This window comes from Berkeleyomyces rouxiae, assembly GCF_048999995.1.
Source record: "Berkeleyomyces rouxiae strain 22BRR77 chromosome Unknown BrBRR77_ptg000002l, whole genome shotgun sequence".
Lineage (NCBI taxonomy): Eukaryota > Fungi > Ascomycota > Sordariomycetes > Microascales > Ceratocystidaceae > Berkeleyomyces > Berkeleyomyces rouxiae.
Window position 1 is genome coordinate 1590493 of NW_027396492.1, and position 15934 is coordinate 1606426.

Genomic DNA, 15934 nt, shown 5'->3' on the forward strand with positions numbered 1-15934 from the left:
TTTTGGTCTCTGTACTCCCCTAGCCGCTCTAATTGTCTTCCGTATCGGAATTCGCTGCCCACAATGTCTCTTGGTGGCCAGACTCCCACCATCATCGTCCTCAAGGAGGGTATGTCTTGCTACCCCGCCACATCACAGCATCATCGACCTACCCCTAGGCTCACAGCAACCCGCCCACCAAAGCTCCCATAACCCTGAAGCCTAAGGCACTGCTGCCCGTCTTGCTGTATATCGACTAACACTGTTTTGTTCCACGAACTCTCCAGGCACCGACTCCTCGCAGGGCCGTGGTCAGATTGTTTCCAACATCAATGCCTGTCTTGCTGTGCAGGGCACCATAAAACCCACCCTGGGTCCCTATGGCGGCGATCTCCTGATGGTCGACGAGAACGGCAGACAGACTATCACCAACGATGGTGCGACAGTGATGAAGGTACGCACATGGCCCAGCTGCATGGCCAGAGGGGCCGTCCCTATACCCAGGCTCTGCTCTGGGCAACCCGGCTGACTCTGACTCTACTTCTAGCTCCTCGACATTGTCCACCCCGCTGCCCGAATCCTCGTTGACATTGCGCGATCCCAAGATGCCGAGGTCGGCGATGGCACCACTTCCGTCGTTGTCCTAGCTGGTGAGATCCTGAAGGAAATCAAGGAGCACGTCGAGCAGGACGTCAGCACTCAAATCATTGTCAAGGCTCTGCGGAGGGCATCCCAGATGGCCGTCAACAAGATTAAGGAGATCGCTGTCTCGACCGACGAGGCTAACCATAGAGATACCCTGGCTAAGCTGGCCGGCACTGCCATGACCAGCAAGCTGATCAAGAGCAACACCGAGTTCTTCACCAAAAGTAGGCCGCCACCCTTGATTCCGACAGTCTCTAGCGAATAGAGTAAGCTAACTGTCGACAGTGGTTGTCGATGCCGTATTATCTCTCGACCAAGACGATCTGAACGAGAAGCTCATTGGTGTGAAAAAGGTCCCCGGCGGTTCATTGACTGACTCCATTTTCGTCAACGGTGTTGCCTTCAAAAAGACCTTCGCCTATGCTGGTTTCGAGCAACAGCCCAAGACCTTTGAGAAGCCCAAGATTGTTTGCCTAAACGTCGAGCTTGAGCTCAAGGCCGAGAAGGACAACGCCGAGGTTCGCGTCGAGCAGGTTTCCGAATACCAGGCTATTGTCGATGCGGAATGGCAAATCATCTTCCAGAAGCTAGAGGCTATTCACAAGACTGGCGCCAAGGTTGTGCTGAGCAAGCTGCCCATTGGTGATCTGGCTACCCAGTACTTCGCCGACCGTGACATTTTCTGCGCTGGCCGTGTTGCCGTTGACGACATGGACCGCGTGGTTCAGGCTACCGGTGCTACCGTCCAGAGCACTTGCTCTGACATCCTGGCTGAGCACCTGGGTACTTGCGGTCACTTTGAGGAACGTCAGATTGGTGGCGAGCGTTTTAACTTTTTCGAAAACTGCCCCGAGGCCAAGACGTGCACCCTTGTTCTGCGCGGAGGCGCTGAGCAGTTTATTGCCGAGGTCGATCGCTCTCTCCACGACGCCATCATGATTGTTAAGCGCGCCATCAAGAACCGCAATATCGTTGGTGGTGGCGGTGCCATTGAGATGGAAGTTTCGGCGTACCTGCACAACTACGCCGACAAGAACGTGTCCAACAAGCAGCAGGCCATTATCAAGTCCTTTGCCAAGGCGCTCGAGGTCATTCCCCGCCAGCTGTGCGACAACGCTGGCTTTGACGCCACCGATATCCTCAACCAGCTGCGCGTCGAGCACCGCAAGGGCAACACCTGGGCCGGCGTCGACTTTGTCAACGAGGGCGTTGCCAACATGATGGACCGCTTCGTCTGGGAGCCCTCGCTGATCAAGATCAACGCCATCCAGGCCGCCACAGAGGCCAGCTGCTTGATCCTCAGCGTCGACGAAACTATCCAAAACGAGGCCAGCAAGACTCCCCAGGCCCCCGGTCAGGCTTTGCCCCCGGGCGCTGCCCAGAGAGCGCTGCGCGGCCGTGGCCGTGGCATGCCCATGCGGTAAACGCTGTGTGTGTGTGTATGGGTGGTTGTAGCAAGTAGAGAAGTAGGACTGAGACTAAAAATAAAAATAAAAACAAAAGGTTTCGGATCCAAGAAAAATAACCAAGAGAGCTTGGAAGAATCTACACCTTACTGAATAGAATGCATTCTTAGTTTTGTTTATTTTTTTTTGCCAATGTTGACTCTATGTTTTTTCTTGAATGAATCTATGCCGAGCTTATCTAATTTGAGAAAAAGTGATTGGTTTCATACAAAGTTCATGTGTATCTAACTAACGCTCTCTAACTATCCAAGCCCATTAGTCCATTCTCTAACTATCTCCACGAACGCCCCAACAATGTCATCGCGGTCTAGCCCGCCCTGGTTCCACGTTGGCCGCTCGGCCCGGGCTCGTACTAAAACTCCCTTGATCTGCTTGGCCCATCTGCATGCCCGTAAATGAATGGGTCCCCGCCGCCGCAACGCCCTGTATGTTTGCGCGCGAGAGGACCTCGGCGACCTGGTTCTCCACGCAGTCCGTCGGGCTTGCTGAATGTGCATGTCCATGTGCGTGTGTGTATTCGTGTATGCTCGGCAGATAGTCCATGGTGGCCGACGCCTGAGACTCAGCGTGATAGCCCCCGCCCTCGGGCACTCCTCCTGCTCCTCCTGCTCCTGGCGTGCCGGTTGTGGAAAGCTGGGTGTCGGTGTCGCACACGAGCAGCCCCGGGCCTGGCGGAGGTACGGCGTTGCGCTCGGGCGAGGTGGCGCAGCTGGAGGCGCCGCTGAGGGAGGCGTAGGTGGTGTCGTGGCGGCTGCGGGTGCGGCGGGAGGAAGAGGGCTCCGAGTTGGGGCCGGGCGCGACAGAAGTCCCCTGGTATATATCACTGTTCCTCTTCTTGGACCGGGGCTATGTGGAATAAAGGTGGATGTTAGTCTTTTTTTTCTTCTTCGTCTAGCGAGCTCTGGTGTTGGTGGTGGGGGGGCGGGGGGGGGGGGTTGGTGCAGAATGAACACTTCACGATATGTTACATAAAAGGGGAGGGCGAGTTACAATCTTCACTGACATTCTGGCTGCACTGCTCGCATTTCTCAATGACGTTGGCAACGGTGTCTTTGATCGTGCCCCAATGATACTTTGCCGCAATGGCCGACGTGGTCTTATTGATGCCCGAATGGCCGACGTTGTGCTCCTCGGTCGCCAGCTCAAACTGTTCGCTGAACTTTATGATGACCTTTTTGAGCGTTTCAACGCCGTCGGTGCGGCCGGCCTTGTATAGGACGTCGTCCACCAGCTTGTACGACCCGGCAGAAGTTCGCAGACAGCTCTTTTCGCGCACATTGACGCCCGGCGGATAGGCGCGGTTGGCCAGGTAGAATTTTGTGCGCCAGAGGCGCGGGTCGTGGCCGGGTGGCACAACGCCGCTCTTCTCGTCGAGCGTGTCGCCGTCAATCCTATTGTTTTCGAGAAAGTCAAAGCCATAGATGATGGCGTCGACGGGCTCGTCGGTGGCCTTGAGGTAGCGCGCGCGGGGGATGCGGCCGAGCCGCTTGAAGCCAAGCGACTCCCACAGCCGGCATGAGGCGCGGTTCGACTCATACACGAGGTTGAAAACGGAGTTGGTGTAGCCCAACAGCGGCGCCCATTTCAAAAAGGCCTGGCCCAGCAGCTTTCCAACACCCTGGTTCCGGATTTGCGTGTTAACAAGAAAGGCGCCGTTGCAGATGTGGTTGCTATGGCCCGGGTAGTTGGGCTTGATGTAAAAGCTGCCCAAGCAATTGCTATTGAGGTTGTCCGCGGCCTGAATCTGTCCAATGCTGGTGATCTTGCCGCGCAGCATGACGCCATTGAAGCTGGAGAACCAGTAGGCGGCAAATTCATCGCGGTCCATGGCATTAGCCAGTGGGTATGTTTCCCCGTGGATGATTTCATGGTTCAGCAGCTTCTGCAAAAACACTATGAGGTTCTCGGGGACTTCCGTCACCGATGCAAACGGGAAAAGAGTGGCGCTGGAGCCGTCTTTCAGAAAGACATGGTAGGGCTGGATTCCCTGAACAGGCAGAACATTGGCCATTTCAGCAGCTGGTCTCGGTCCGTGTTAAACAAGGTAGGTTGCACGTAGCGGGGCGATGTGTGGTTCCGGATGTGGCGGGTGAACAAGAATGGAGTAGACAGGGTCCGTTGCGGGCGACAAGTCTCGGTATCCGGGACTCGGGAGGCGTGGTGGATAACAGGTATAGCAGACAGTAGTAATTTGCCAGAAAAATAACGGCCGGAAATATAGACTGAGATTTCAGAAAGCGAGAAATGCCAAAGATTAGTTCGGTTGCAAGTGATGCTCGGCACAAGACTTCTTCTCTCTGTCTCTGCCAGCGCGAGCTTGCGCCCAGATTTTATGAGTCGAGCTACGCCTTTTGCACGATGCTGTACGCCCTTTAGTCGTGTATAAGTTGTCATAAGTATAACGCTAAAAAAGCGTGCATGAATGCCCAGGTGGGGCTGGCTAGAAAATCCCAAGGAAAGCTGCAAGCAAGGCGAGAGGCGCTGTGGGAACTCGGCCGCGGAAAACTCGCCCTGGGACTCAACTGCATGGCGATACAGGAGGCAGGTATTTTTGTTTTTGTGCGGAAGCTTGAGCCTGTCTAGTTATCCCGATTGACTTGGCCGAGGCGTCCCGGGTGTTGGTGGCCCACAAAGCTCGATGCTGGATGTGTTCATGATTCTATAGTTTTTAACCCCCCTTCACGTAACTAAGGAGATTATGATAAGGAAGAAACTCCTGCCGCTGCAATAGGCTCTTGTTTGGGGCCCCGGATTACTCAGCAGCGGAGGTGGAGCGGGCGGGGCGCTTTCGCTTGTCTTTTTCGTTTGCAGTTTCTCGCCTTCACTTGCCATTTGTAACACCAACATGCACTGGTTTGCGAATGCGAATACTCCACCCTAACCCTTGCGTCTTACACAAGACAAGGGGCCATGTGGAGCCCTAATTGGGAGTCGTTCTATTTACCTTCCGAAATCATTCGAGAACTACCCCTTTTTTGGTATCAAAATACGATTCATTATGTTGTGCAGGCAGCTAAAAACCTCGATGAAGATCTTTGTTTCAATGCCTCCCAGATAACCCGAGTACCGATGGACGGAGGCGACTTCCAGTCATAGCCCTAACCCTATCATTGATCATCGTAGAAAAGAAGATTGGTTATGCAGCTGGTTAATTACAGTTTCAAAACTCCATGGCTTCATGAACGAGATCCACTGACCGAGATCTTCAAGCTGTGCCCATGCCCGCCATACCTATCTCCAACCCACTTTCCGGGAAAAGCCGTACAGAGCTCATAAACTTGATCGCCCCATGAGGTCACGTTGTATTCAGAACCCGAACTTTGATTCCTCCTAGGCATCAAAGTTACGCAGGGCCGTTCGCTCGAGGACTGAACGAAATTATCATCGACTCCTGTGGCGACGTAGGACGCGCGAATTTCTGGGTCTAAACTTCCAATAAATAAGCTATGGAAAAGGGAGTGTTGGGAGCTATTTTTAGAGCCAGGTGAGCCTTGACCTCGGGGGAGGTTTGCTAGATTCCGTATTCTTCACGGCAAATATCTACAGATGCGAGCACATGTGAGTTGTTGGACCGGCAGTTGTATGTTCCTGGCATAGACATGTACGGGTTCCAGTTTGCAAGTGTTAATCTACAATGAACAGAGTCACGTTGCTTGCCGGTTAGACATCTTAATGTGGTGTCTAAGAAAGAAGACAAAATAACTATGGCTACTTCTCGTAACCAGCAACGACCCATACTTCTTGACTTTCTCCTCCACCATATTTCTTGTCCCTTTTTGTGTTGTATTGTGTAGAAGCCTCTGTCCCGACTGCCGCCATAGGTTGTTCGTGGTAGCGGGTGATTCGGCACAAGGCCAAGAGAGAATCGGAGAATCGGGGAATCGAGATCAAGATCACAAGAAGAGGGTTCGAGAAGCTCCGGTAAGGGGCGTTTCATGTTTAGAAGAGCAGGCTAATGTTCAATGGTCAGGGTCATGGTGTTGTTTGAAATTCGGGTGGGGATAGCTTGTAGAGCAGGGATAGGGATGTAACAGAGAGCCCATGAGTTGCGCTTTGATCGCTTGATTCATAAGAATCTACAAGCAAAGTAGTTATAGCTAGTTACAGAGTTACTGTCTTGCTTGTTTTCTCTGCATGTGTAGCAGTTGTGATCTTTGGGCTCTTATTATTGCGAGCGACATCGTCAAGACAAAACAAGAACCAAATTGTGTCATTGACAAGCCCGAGACACCTGCCATGCCATTCACATCCTCCTTTGTCATATCACCCATCTCCATCCCTATCCCTCTCTCGAAGAAGCCTGGGTGTATGAAAACGTGCTCAGTCCCCAAGTAGACAGTTTGATGATCTACTTACTCCGGGGGAGCCAGGACACAAGAACGACAGCTTGTTTCCGATGCTCAAAGCTTGCGCCAAGTTTGCGTGAACGGCGTGTCAGAATCAGATGCGCACACGAGGCTGTTCTAGATCGTGTATGGCGTCTGTTTGTAGCGGTAGGTCAACATTTGGACAGCGCCATCCTCTGGTGTCTATATGTCAAGACCCCAAAGTCGAAACTGTTCTTGATAGCCTGTAGCTCAAGGGTGGTTAGGATAGCAACAAGTGCCGTAAACGAGTCCATTTGTTGCTTCTCCTCAGGGGCTTCCTGTGCCGGCAGTGTCGTCGGTTTTACGGCATAGGGGATGCTTGAGATATGCTACAAGTAGCAAACAACAGTCCTTTTACCAAATTGAACAGTTCACTATATTGAAATGGATACTTGGCAAGGTGTGAGCCTCACCGCACTGTCAGAAACTTGGACACGGGTCTCAGGTCGTGGGAAGTAGGAGAGTCTTGGCCAACTGCCAGCAAATCACAGAGTAGGTGATGGCTAGGGTTGGGTTTTGTCATCATCGAATATGCGGAGGTACGCGACCCGGTGGAAAAAAGAGGCGAGAAGAGGGAAAGGAGCCAGCAAAGAAAACAAAAGAAGGGGAAATCGTTATACGCTTGTAGGCGACGGCAGTTAAAGGTGGCTAGTGTGCTTCGTCGGTGATATCCTTAGGGTGGGATGAAGGCCTGGGCTGAATGCACAACAGAGGAGACTAGACGACAAGAAATCCAAGATGGAGCATGATCCTTGTATGGCCAGCCAGATTAAGGTGCATCTTGGCTAGTATGGCAATGGAGGCCTGGCACGAAGGAATACATGAAGGGAAATTGAATAGCTCTTGGCATGCTGCTTCCGACATCACCGACGCCCAAGTTGCCTTTTTCGACAACCCTAGGAAAACAAGCTCAGGGCCGAAGTGGAAGCTTTGACGCAACCTTGGAAAAGCTCGGATGGACTCACCTAGCCAGGAGGATTTGCCGTGTGGTTGTGTATGTGTGTAATGATGGTCAGACAAGTCAAGAACAAGACCAGGGGGGAGGATGACGGAGGAGCAGGAGGAACAAGAGGAAGAGAGGACTGTGGGTGTAGCTAGGAAGTTTGGTTAAACAGGAAACACGTCGAAAAGGCGGTCTCGGTGTCCGTAGGGACAATGACATCGAGCATTGCATTTTGTATATAAGGACGAGTGATATTCGTCACAGAATCTCTCTTTCCTTTCTTTTGTTCTTCAAGCCAGAGTCCTCTTTTCTATTCTCCCATCTTTTTCATCATCTCTTTTTTTTGCTTACGCAAACCACTTAATAACAACACCACACTCATTTATACATTATTCGTTTTGCCGGTCAAAATGCAGTCCCTTTCCGTTCTTCTTGCTGCCCTCACTGCCCCGGTGGCAGCCCAGGTGTGCCAGATCGCTTTCGACGGCCGTGTCGCCAAGGACTTCACCCTTGACGGCTTCGACGCCGACACCAGTCCTTACAACCCTAGCAATGTCTTCGGAAAGGGCCTCGCCTGGAGCTCTATCCTGAAGTTCCCTGCCGGCAACGCTGGTCTAGTAAGCATTGATCTCCATATTCGGAATATTCGGGCTGCGATACTAACTGCAATACCCTCTCTAGTTCGATGTCGACGCCAAGCCTGTTGAGGTCACCATCAACGACACCAGTATCTTTGCTCCCTCCGAAACCAACGTTCAGGTCGGCTTCCGCCGTGCTGAGCTGTTGATCAACTCCAACTCGGGTACCGATCCCAGCACCACTGGCATCAAGACCCTGCACTTTTCGCTGAAGAAGGATGCCGAGCGTCCGCTCAACACCTCTCACGAGTATCAGCTGGTTTTCCTTGAGGACAACTCCTTCTCCACCAACCAGTTCGTCCTGAAGACTGGTACTGTTCTCACTGGCGATGGTGCTACCGACCCCGACACTCTGCAGCTCTTCGGCAACGTCAACGAGAAGACTCCTGGCATGATCTTCTCCGCCCCCTTCCTGCCCGGTACCTTCCACAACTTCGCCCTGAAGCTGGATTTCACTGCCAAGTAAGTTGTTTCTCCATGGCTGCGATCACAGTGACATCCCTGGTCCACGTGGCGCCCCTATCAGATAAACTCTCAAAAATATAACATAGTGCTAACAAACAACCCCCGCAACAGCACCACCCAGGTCTTCTACTCCACCGGTAACTGCGAGCTCACCCAGCAGACCGAGCCCATCACCAACAACCTGGCTGGTCAGGGTCAGTTCCACTTCGGCATGCTGAAGAAGCCCACTGGCGAGTTCACCGATATCTCTAAGTCCGGTTTCCAGCCTGCCGACATCGATGAGGGTATCATCTACTCTGGTATCTACGAGGAGGATTCCACCGACGGCTGCCTGTCTCTGTCCCCCACCAAGAAGCTGTAAATTTCTTTTGCTTCCAAGCACCATGACGTGTTGATACATCACAGCTAAAACTATTCCCGCAGCGGCCCATGAGGCCCAGTCTAGACTGGACTTCCGTGAGTTGACGCAAGGACAGCTTGATTGCAAATGTTTTTTTCTTCTTTTTTTTTAACCCTGGAGGAAAGATTTAGAGCGACTCTGAGAATGCTTCAACTCTTGAATTGGCTTAATACAATATCCTGAGAACCAAATAACTAATGAGATCTGAAATCAAAACATTGTGACTTATATGTGCCCGACGTACAAGCTTAAACATGACTAGCTCATGACTCTCTTGATATGCCGTCCCCAGAGTTCGGATTGTTGAAGATCGAGAAGCTCAGAACAGGTAAATCACAAAGTGCACAACTAGTGGCGTATATTTGGATTTGTGACTTCAGGCTGACCGTGTTTCATGTAAAGTTCTTAGATGGCGCGTGAAACATGGGACGGGGGCATAATCTTCATGCGTAATGCTGTAAGGGGACACAGGTAGTTGGGAGTTGGAGGTAATGACAGCTGCTGCCAGTCGGCAGGTGACACAAACTTTCTCATCTGATTTCATTCCTATCGATAATGTAAGTTTTTCTTATCGATAAGACTCAACTGTGAACTTTTGAACTCCGCGGCTTACGCCGGACTTACATTTGTGGGGGTCGAGGTAGCAAGACATTTCACTAAGGGCTCACCGCGCTGCTGCAAACCTCATCACTTCTTTCAGAGACCCTTTTTTATTTTCCCATGGAGTGCTGTTAAATTAGTGCTGATGGAGCTCAGATTGAGAGATTGGCTCTCTACTGATTTGTCAAACTCGAGATGTCAAGGCCCTCACGGGTCTCAAGGAAACCTACTTCATGATCTTTGCGAGTGGCGACTATGTTTTGTGATATTATGTCACTTGGTCGCCATTAAGCTTCAACTCAAATTGTAACGTGTTAATGGTGTCCCGTTCTTGTGCTATTAATATACGTGCGTGTATGGATATCCAAGTATTCTAGTGGAAGCTTGGTCCCTGGCCTTTGTTGTTGTATGGGCTTGTACGGTTATATGTGAAGTGACAATGCCACGCAGCCACACCGCGCACGCTACTTGAGCAGCATGGACCAGGAGTGCCGACAAGTGGTAATTATGGCCAAAAAGTAGTTACTGGCACACAGGAATTATGTACATATGTAAGTAGACCACAAAAAAGCAAGTCTTTCCTTCTGGCTTTGCTGCTTTTCGCCACGTGAAGATTACCGCGACAACTACATCACGCATTTCTGGCGGACAGGTTGCCGAGAACAGAGGGTCCAATGTCTTGGGGTGCTTTCCCGCAAAACTAATTACCAAATGGAAATGCCTGGATTTATGGAGGCTGAAGGAAAAGCAGTGTTTTGAAACAGCACGCAGATAACTGGGAATATGGCATCATCAATGGTATAGCAGCTGTGCGCTGTTTCTATTACTTAACACCAGCCATTGTGGATTGAAGTAAGAGCGGGCGGGCTTCTATTTTTTCTTCTTGTAGGAGCTGAAGGTCCATGACTGCTTTACTGCGAAAGGATCCTCTTGAGGCCCGCGTTAGATGTGTCTGTGCTTAAAAAGGCAAAGGTTCTGGGATGTATTAAGTACGCGAACAATCGATGCTTATGCGCTTGAGACGGGTTTTGCGAGTCCGATGAGAACGAAATGAGAGGCGACATAATACAGTCTTGAAGAAGATGCCGCGAGGCAGGACACACATGCGGATATGAGGACAAGATGAGGCCTGGATTTCGGGAAGTGGGGAGGGTTACAAAGAGAGTTGTACGATCTTTGTAGTACATCGTGGCAGCGTTAGGCGCCGTATCGCACAGAGATATCGGGTTGGATGATCGTCATGCTCAAAAGTTCAGGTTGTACATGTATTGTAGATGGTGTCTATCTGTCTATGCAGTAGATGCAACGTCGACACACCTGGACCCCCGGGGACTTTTGTGGAACTGAGCGATCTCCGTGTGCCAAGATGGGTAGTCTCGGATGTCACAATTTAGCCAAGACGCCAGATGGGGACAAGAGAAATGGCGACAGCGAGGCGAAAGCATGCAAGCCAACAGGGTTGATTGCGAATCAAAAGAAGCGCCGCGACAAATTCTAGAAATGGGGCCTGTTTTCCAAGCACGCATGGCTGTGGAGCCAGACCAAGGCATGTCTACAGATGCAGATAGTTTACCCGTTGACTATTGGCAAGGAACTTGGACCAAGTGTGAGCAGTGCGCAGTTTAGTTTCGGAAACCAGAGCAATGCTCATATGGAGACCATCGTTAGCTGTATGTCAGCAGCATTTTGGTGTCAGGGCAAGAAGGGCGACAGACCGGCATTCAAACAGCAAGATTTGCTAGCTTCAGAGTCGCACGTTTAAACAGCGTGGAAAACGCAGCTAGAGGTAAAAACTTTTTCCTGGGAGCTTCTTGCGCCATCGCAGGACGTGGTAGTGTTGGCTCCTAAAAGGGCCTAAGATGTCCAAGTCAAGACATCCCGGCATAAGCGACTTACACACCAGGCCCCACTTATTCTGGGTGACAGGGCAGTTTTTGCTGGCTGGCGGATTGCACACTTCCGGCCGGCAAAGAGGTGATCGCGCTGACTGGGAGGGCAGAAGGAGCAGAGCTTGTGGAGGGAGAGCGGCCGACGGACTGCCCAGCTCTCCCAATACGTGCGTCTTCTGGGACACAATTGCGCTTGAGTCCGTACCTGTCTATATGCGGCTCTACCGGGGTTTGGGCTGCTTTTGCTGTGCGTGCGCCCTAGCCGACGCTAAGAGGAAAGCACCGGCCTCGCCCAGTTGGGCCATTGTATGGGAGAATTGCGGGTATGTGCCCATGGGCCCGGGAAGGAACGCGTACCAGACCAAGCAGGCACTCCGCCGGGGCTGCCTTGAGCCTCTGGCCTGGCCAGGTACAAAAGGAAGGCGGGGCCCGCCGCTTGGCTCTTTCCTTTTAGTATCCATCCACTCTCGCCTTTGTTTCCGTCCCTTCTCCTTCTCTTCCCCTCCCCCCCCCCCCCCCAAAACCACCACCAATCCTCCGTCTTGGAATTGCATCTAAGCTCGTCGTTGAGCTGCTGCTGCCCTACGCCCTTCTACATTAGCCCGGCTGGCACTTATTCTTCACTTGCTATAGTAACATTATTGTATAGCATCCAAGCCTTTGTCTCCATCGGCCCTCACTCTCCGAGCCCTCCTCTGTATCTGCCTCTTCACACATAGACACTGCAGCCCATCATGACCAAAAAAGACTTCCTCAAGACTTCAACTATCGCACATCGCGCCGACTCGCAAGATGGCAAAGCCAGCGACCACTCCCACTTTGTGAACCCAGATGTCGAGACCGGTACGAAACCCTCCCCGTCGTCACCGCCGAACCCGCAAATATCTAACGCCCTCTCAGAAGGACAGATCGAAGTCGCCCGTGAGAACAAGCGCCAGATCGGTGTTGTTTCCGCCATCTTCCTCATCGTCAACCGCATCATCGGCACTGGAATCTTCGCTACACCCGGCACTATTCTCTCACTCTCAGGGTCTGTTGGTCTTTCCCTGTTGATGTGGGTTGCCGGATCCCTTATTGCCGCCGCCGGAACCGCCGTGTATCTGGAATTTGGAACTGCCATTCCCAAAAACGGTGGCGAGAAGAACTACCTTGAGTTTATTTACCGCAAGCCCAAGTTTTTGGTTACTGCCCTCTATGCTGGCTATGTCATGCTTCTGGGTTGGGCCTCGGGCAACTCCGTTGTCTTTGGCGAATACATCCTGCACGCTGCCGATGTCGAGGTTGGTCGTTGGAACCAGCGTGGTGTTGGTCTGGCTTGCATAACCTTCTGCTTCCTGATCCACGGCTGTGCTCTAAAGTGGGGTATACGTCTCCAGAACGTCCTGGGAACTATCAAGATCTTCATTATCCTTCTCATTATCATTGCCGGCTGGGTTGCTCTGGCTGGCCACCTCAAGATCGATGAGAAGCCCAACAACTTCCACGATGCCTTTGCTGGAACCAGCGGTAGTGCGTATGGTGTTGTGACAGCCCTGTATAACGTCATCTGGAGTTTCATCGGCTACAGCAACGCAAACTACGCCCTAAGCGAAACCAAAAACCCCGTTCGCACTCTCAAGATTGCTGCTCCCCTGGCTATTGGCACGATTTCCATCTTGTACATGCTCGTCAACATTGCCTATTTTGCCGCTGTTCCCCGTGAGGAGATCATTGCTGCTCGCCGTCTTGTGGCTGCCTCCTTGTTCCGCAACGTCTTTGGCGAGACGGCCGAGAGAGCCCTGTCAGTCTTTGTCGCTCTTTCTGCCCTTGGCAACGTTCTCAGTGTCATCTTCTCACAGGGCCGCCTGGTTCAGGAGATGGGTCGTGAGGGTATGCTTCCCTTCTCTCGTCTCTGGGCTTCCAACCGCCCCTTCAATGCCCCTCTTGCTGGTCTCTTTGAGCACTGGCTGGTGTCAGTCATCATCATGCTGGCGCCTCCCCCTGGCGATGCGTACAACTTCATCCTCAACTTGATTTCGTACCCGCTTGCTGTTGTCAACGCTGCTATTTCCGGCGGTCTGCTCTACCTGTACTACAACCGTGCCGCTTGGCAATGGGCTCCCCCGATCTCTGCCACTTGGCCGGTCGTGGCATTCTTTTTCGTTAGCAACATTTATCTCATTATTGCCCCCTTTGTACCCCCTACGGGCGACCAAAGCGTTTACGAGCATCTCCCGTACTACATTCACTGCGTTGTCGGCTTCGCAATAATTGGAGCCGGTGGTGTTTACTGGCTGTTTTGGGCTATTATCTTGCCCAAGCTGGGCCGCTACGAGCTTGTCCAGGAAGTCATTATCGACGAAATTGATGGTTGGGAGCAACACGTGTTCGTACGCAAGCCTCTCCCCCAACCTGACGATGAAAGCTTGCCCCAAAGCTCCTCCTAGACAGGGTTGCTTAGTGCGAATAAGTGGCTAGAGCCAGCATAATACCCTTTTTGTTTCTGTATCGTCTATTTCGTTCTGCCTTCTAAAACTGCATCGGGTTCTTTTCACTTTCACTTTGGGATTTTTCTTTTTGTTTTCTGGGCGGCGTTTTTGAGGCTGTTATACAGCACTTTGCAATGTATAACTATGTACATGCATATTAATATATACTTAACTGTTTGATGAAAAGCGAGCATCATACTTCCAAACATCTCTGGCTTACCAGACTTCCCCCCATGTTTTGTCAAGACTTCCACATGTTTGCTAACAACGTAGCCCGAGGCATAACCAGGTCACGAAAGTGGTATCCAATCAGAACCACAAGCAAGGCCGTCTGGCAGAAGCCAAACACTCGCCAAAAGACCCTCTTTCGCATGGCCCGCATCTTGATCACAGCCGCCTTTCCATACGAACTGCTGTCATTCAGTCTCGGGAACGGTTTCTGCACCTCTTTCCCGTCAACCACGTGCACCGGCACCGGCACGCCGAGATGCTCACACAGCGGAGCCCAGCCGTCCTTGACACTAAATTCCAGCACGCGTCCGCCGTCGCGCGGAATCTTGGTGCGGAAGTCGGTGTAGTAGCGGTCGTAAAAGGCCAGTGCCTTGGCGCGCTCCGGCCACGTGAAGCCCTGGCACACGGTGTTGACCTTGTGCATGAACATGGCAAAGGACCGCAGCGTCGGGTCCAGCGCGACAATTAAAAGCTTGTCCAGGATGGAGATGCTGGAAAAGGCGCTGTGGATGCTGTTCAGGCAGCTCTCATACCACTTTTCTGGATCGCGTGTCAGGATGACTACCTTTGCTTCCGGGTAGGCGGCGGCTAGCTCGACTCCGAAAAAGGAAGATGGAATGTCGGTTACGGCCTTGATTTTGGGGTGGAGGTGGAGGTGTTAGTCAGACGGAAGAAACAGTGCTTGGTCCCCAGTCCATTGTTTTTGCTTACCTGATAACCTCCCAGCAGCTCGTCCCAGTCTTGGCGCGTAAACTCGCCTTTCCCGTGGTACTTGGCATCGATGGCCCGTGTCCACAGCGGGATGTCGTCTTCGGCGGTTTTGCCGAGCGTCTGCATATGGTAGACATCGTGGATTCCAAGCTCTCTCAACGCAGCTCGCATGCCTGATTTAGTTGAAGGTTAATCCAAACGTTCATGATGGCTCGGGGTCATGCACACCCTGGCACTGCGCGAGAACTTACTTAGTGTGCCGGTGCGCATCAAGCTGCACACAATTACCCGCATGGGGACGACCCGCGGGTTGACGTCCTTCTCAGCTGCGCCGCCGTTGGTAACTCTGGTAGACATGGTGAAGGGAGCTTGGAAAGGGATTGGAAAAGAGCGCGGGGCACAAGTTTGTTGATTATCACGTCATTTTGAAAATGGATGAGGTGCCAGCGTGCTGCCGGCCTTTTTATAGGTGTGTGATGTATCTGCGCTTGTCACTTGCCCATTTTTAAACTCACTCGTTTCTCTACGGCCTTTCTTTTTCTTGCTCCTTTGTATGCACGGAGTGAGACACGGGTGAGATTGTCTGGCTGGGGACAGCCTTGGCGGGCGTCCATCTTGTCTTGGGGTCTTTGTGTTGTCTTGCATAGCACTGCATAGAGAATAGTTGCCACGACGTAGATGGTATACATTGTCTTCTCCTACCACCGCAATCTAAAGAGACTCGGCGCCGGTCATGGCTGGCCCTGAAGGCTATCTATCCCTTGCCTTGACCAGCCGGGCTCCAAGCAAACACAAAGGGACCTTGCCCGTGTGCAGGTGTCACCTTGAGTTCTTGGACACATGTGGCACTAACTTTCAGCTTTGTCTTTTTGGGCTGACAGAGGGCGGCTGTACAGCCAATACGGGCAGGGCGCTGAGCATGGCAGAGATGCTTGAGCTGTGCTGTTCTGCACGAATTTCGGAGTGCCAAAAAACAAAGCAGTCAAGTGTCATTGTCCGGGGGTGGCAGGCCGGACTTCTCCTCGGAAAGGTCCGAAAACAGGGCGTGGTGGAGAGGGAACATCGAGGCCAGATGGCCATTATTGCAGCAGTATACGAATATAACAAACAGAAGTGAACTCGTGCACAAAGA

General features: G+C 52.0%; 5 protein-coding genes across 5 annotated transcripts; 3 read left to right on the forward strand and 2 right to left on the reverse strand.

Annotated features, from left to right (window-relative positions):
* Positions 1-63: 63 nt before the first annotated feature.
* Positions 64-2048, forward strand: BROUX77_001994 (uncharacterized protein; the record flags this gene model as incomplete). The annotated part of the gene is made up of 4 exons (XM_073746484.1): positions 64-109; positions 267-433; positions 527-848; positions 910-2048. 4 exons carry the CDS (start codon positions 64-66, stop codon positions 2046-2048), a joined length of 1674 nt encoding a protein of 557 aa, XP_073607076.1.
* Positions 2049-2387: 339 nt separating this feature from the next.
* Positions 2388-4101, reverse strand: BROUX77_001995 (uncharacterized protein; the record flags this gene model as incomplete). Its single annotated transcript, XM_073746485.1, has 2 exons — positions 2388-2936; positions 3094-4101. The coding sequence occupies 2 exons, from the start codon at positions 4099-4101 to the stop codon at positions 2388-2390; spliced, it is 1557 nt and encodes a 518-aa protein (XP_073607077.1).
* A 3709-nt stretch (positions 4102-7810) lies between these two features.
* On the forward strand, positions 7811-8864 carry BROUX77_001996 (uncharacterized protein; the record flags this gene model as incomplete). The annotated part of the gene is made up of 3 exons (XM_073746486.1): positions 7811-8017; positions 8082-8500; positions 8615-8864. The coding sequence occupies 3 exons, from the start codon at positions 7811-7813 to the stop codon at positions 8862-8864; spliced, it is 876 nt and encodes a 291-aa protein (XP_073607078.1).
* Positions 8865-12126: 3262 nt separating this feature from the next.
* On the forward strand, positions 12127-13818 carry BROUX77_001997 (uncharacterized protein; the record flags this gene model as incomplete). The annotated part of the gene is made up of 1 exon (XM_073746487.1): positions 12127-13818. One exon carries the CDS (start codon positions 12127-12129, stop codon positions 13816-13818), a length of 1692 nt encoding a protein of 563 aa, XP_073607079.1.
* A 283-nt stretch (positions 13819-14101) lies between these two features.
* BROUX77_001998 (uncharacterized protein) lies at positions 14102-15159 on the reverse strand (the record flags this gene model as incomplete). Its single annotated transcript, XM_073746488.1, has 3 exons — positions 14102-14722; positions 14803-14975; positions 15054-15159. The coding sequence occupies 3 exons, from the start codon at positions 15157-15159 to the stop codon at positions 14102-14104; spliced, it is 900 nt and encodes a 299-aa protein (XP_073607080.1).
* Positions 15160-15934: the final 775 nt, after the last annotated feature.